At 32.8% G+C, this 3,423-nt stretch overlaps 1 protein-coding gene across 1 annotated transcript in view; it reads right to left on the bottom strand.

Moving 5' to 3' along the window:
• Window positions 1-551: 551 nt before the first annotated feature.
• LOC116337603 (doublesex- and mab-3-related transcription factor A2) overlaps window positions 552-3,423 on the bottom strand; it is a 14,825-nt gene continuing 11,953 nt past the window's right edge. Inside the window, exons 2-5 of the mRNA XM_031762282.1 lie at window positions 2,335-2,489; window positions 2,070-2,164; window positions 950-1,142; window positions 552-763 (exon numbers count right to left, since the gene is read on the bottom strand). Coding sequence (XP_031618142.1) covers window positions 552-763; window positions 950-1,142; window positions 2,070-2,164; window positions 2,335-2,464 — 630 coding nt within the window. The 5' untranslated portion in view covers window positions 2,465-2,489. The remainder of the gene's footprint in view (window positions 764-949; window positions 1,143-2,069; window positions 2,165-2,334; window positions 2,490-3,423) is intronic.

Raw genomic sequence — 3,423 nt, 5'->3', positions numbered from 1 at the left:
CAAATATACATAAAAACTGTTAAATACATTTGAAAACTATTCCGATAAAGGACGGTCAAAACAGCAAAGTTCATTCACGGAGTAAAAAAAAAAATAGATGGAGAAAAAGAACACATTGAATTGAGATGGATTTGTGGGTGATATAATATTCATGATATTTGTTGGTATTTGGTAACATATTTTGAAATTGATTAATATTTCTCGCACATCGGACAGTTCGTGAAGACACATGATGGAGTGTGCGGAATGCCCATTGTGAATGGTATTGGAAATAGCCATTTCGGATAGGCGAGCACTGGTGTGAAATGTGACCTTCCATCCAATGGTGATGACGATGTTGATGTTGTTTGTTGGTTTTGGCTCTGTTTGATTGTAACACGATACATGCAAAGATTGAAAATAACAACAACAACAACAAAAAAATATGAATTAAAACTTTGAAATCTGAATGTTTATTATGATAATAAAAATAGAATTCCGAATTTGGAATATCGAACAACAAAAGACCGAGAGAAAAGAAGAATAGTAAGAAATTGCTAAAAAAAACTGATTCAACTTTCTTGATTTATAGTGGTAGTTGGTTTTGAGACCGGTTTAAAAGCGCTTGGTGCTGGTCGACATTGCTCGATTGCTTTCAACAAATCCAAATCACAGCGACGTAAAATTAGTTCAAGTACTGATCGTTTGCGGTGTGGAAAGAGATGAGCCAACATATCAAGGGCACTTTCAGATACGCTTCGCGTATCACCCGAACAACTACCTGCTAATTAATTAACAAAATAAATAATCAAAACTCACTGTTGCCGAAAATCGGATATTGTCGAAAATCTTGTATTCACCAAATGTAATTGTAAAGGAAATAAGAAAGAAAAACACTCAATACACTTATCGAATTTCTTCTTTTTTTTCTCCTCAGACCGATAAATTGTAAATACAAACGGATACTTACGATTTTTGGTTTTCGGTACAAGCGACAGACATTCAGATCCATTTAAACTGGATGAGGCAATTGTGCACGGTTCCTTTATGGACATTCCGAATATTTTACCCGGTGGTAATGTTTCGATTATTTGGCCAGTTTCATTTGACACCAATCGCATTGCAATTGCATCTTCAACGGCCTGTTGTCGTTTCAATGCGACCTGCAAAGCCAATGCGTGTAATTTATGTATGCATCAATCTTTTAGTTTCAATCAATAAGCGTTGATTTTTTCATTTCAAGCAGCTGTTGTATTAGTTGGAAAAACAATCGTATCAAGTAACTAAAATAACCAAAAGTGTGGATAACTTGCAATCAAATATCCTCATACGATTTCGTGACTCACATTTTCTACAAGATTTTTCAACAAAATCCATCTTCAATTTAACATCCCAATGAAAGAACAATATGGCCAACATCAATTATAACCCTCGAGCTAATATGAATAAAAATTACTTTTTCCATTCGGTTCAGGTCTTTTGTGTATAACCTTGTCAACAACTTAATTGAAATTCATATCATTCCATTCCATTTCGGATGGACTCTTTTGATTTTCTTTTCCATGTCTCGACTAGACTCATGCATGTATATATTTTCAGTTGTGATGCGATGCGATGAACAATGCATCAATTGCCACATGAAATAAATATACTTTTGTGCAAACATTTTTATCGAGTAAATTGTTAATGTAAACAACGGGTCAAATGACAGGATCACACCACAGGCTACGAATCAAACCAAAACCAAATATTTGCACAAGAATTAAATCAAAACTTGTTCAACTGTTTTACGGTTTTTCGCTTAGATGTATTTTCCCCAAATAAAATCTGCACAGATTTTTTTTTCGCTCGTTTTATTTGACCTTTTCTACGTGTAAAAAAATGTTGATATGCACATTTTTCTTAAACAAATGTACGGATATTATGTTTGTATAAAATTAAAACTATCGAAGATCGAAAGATTCTATTTTCGGTTTGGAACGACTAAATACAGTCAGTTTCTGTTAAATGACTGTGCTCTTGAAACTCTTTAATTTCATTTTAATATTTCTAATTTTTCTAATATATTTAATTCAACGATATTTACTAACCTGTGCAGCCATAATACGTTGACGTTCATAAATCAGTTTACATTTTTCACAGTGGCAATTCCGGTATATACAGTTTTTCTTGTGTCCACGTAGACCTGAAACAAGGTTTGCATTTTTTTAATTTCAAATTAAATTGAATGTTTAAAATTATTTGATTTGGTGGGATTTTTGTTTCAAATCAAACTATTTTTAATCCAATTAAAAGCCATTTGACCAAATCAATGCAAAAAATATATAAATTGATTTAAAATGCGTAAAGCCAGACCTGAAATGACACCGTGATTACGACATCTGGCACATTTCGGTAGACGACCATTGTTCACACTTTTTATTGATGGTGAGTCCATTGTTAATTGCTTATGTTTCTTACTTTTTGTCACTGATACTGATAACATTCCCAAACAGTAGAATACTTGTACGCTAGAAAAGATGAAAATAGATACTAAATTGTATGGAACGATTTGGAGAAAATGTAGCAGGAATGTGGTATTTTCTGTAGCATATCCATCACCACTAAGATGTGTTTTTTTGGAAGGCGTGCCCAATGTCCCAAAAATGCAATCTCCTTAATCGAATGTACAGATAGCAAAACATTTTAACAACTCAGAATTTTTCTACTTTTGATATCAGTCCCGCCCTCGTTTAAAAATTATCCATACAAAATTTGCGGTAGAGCGCATGAGCGCTACATCATAATTCATTGCAAAAGTAAGAGGATTTTCTTTTTGAAATATTTATTTTTTTATTTGCATAACTCAATAGCTAGTAAGTCAGTACTGAAATCAAATTTTATAACAAGGCTTGTTTAAATCCAGTTAAAACACTGAGTTCAATCATTTGCAAGTACTCTTTTTAGATCTTCTGGTCAATAGCAAGAAGTTGGTATTCTGAATTTTACATTTTGAACCACAGACAATACATTCTCTTCACACTAGATAATTTCTAAATAAGCAATTTTTATTAACACCTGAAATTTGAGGATTCGAAATTTGAAATTTTCAAAAAATTCCAAAAATGTTGACATATTTCGCAATTGCTTAAACAAAAAAAAATCAAAATATTCAAAAAAAAAAATTGAATTGAACTAAAATTAACAAAAATAATATATTAAAACAGGTTTGTAAATATCGTTCAGCTCATGGTTGTCTCTATTTATTGGATGGACCACTGGAACGAATATTGAAAAACGCCTTTGAATAGTCCATTCTTTCGCTAACATATGCAATGCTCTAGAGAATGCGGCAACCATACAATGTCATCCAGAGTATCGCTCAGCGCTGCTGCCATTCACAGCATATTAAAATATCTTGCTGAGAATGCGTCGTCCGTCGCATGCGAATGTACGTAGCAGTTT

This window comes from Contarinia nasturtii, unplaced genomic scaffold, assembly GCF_009176525.2.
Source record: "Contarinia nasturtii isolate CC-2019 unplaced genomic scaffold, AAFC_CNas_1.1 Cnas_scaffold_285, whole genome shotgun sequence".
In the NCBI taxonomy this organism is placed as follows: Eukaryota; Metazoa; Arthropoda; class Insecta; order Diptera; family Cecidomyiidae; genus Contarinia; species Contarinia nasturtii.
The sequence above is the reverse complement of the archived record's forward strand: the minus strand, read 5'-3'. Positions and strand labels throughout refer to the sequence as shown.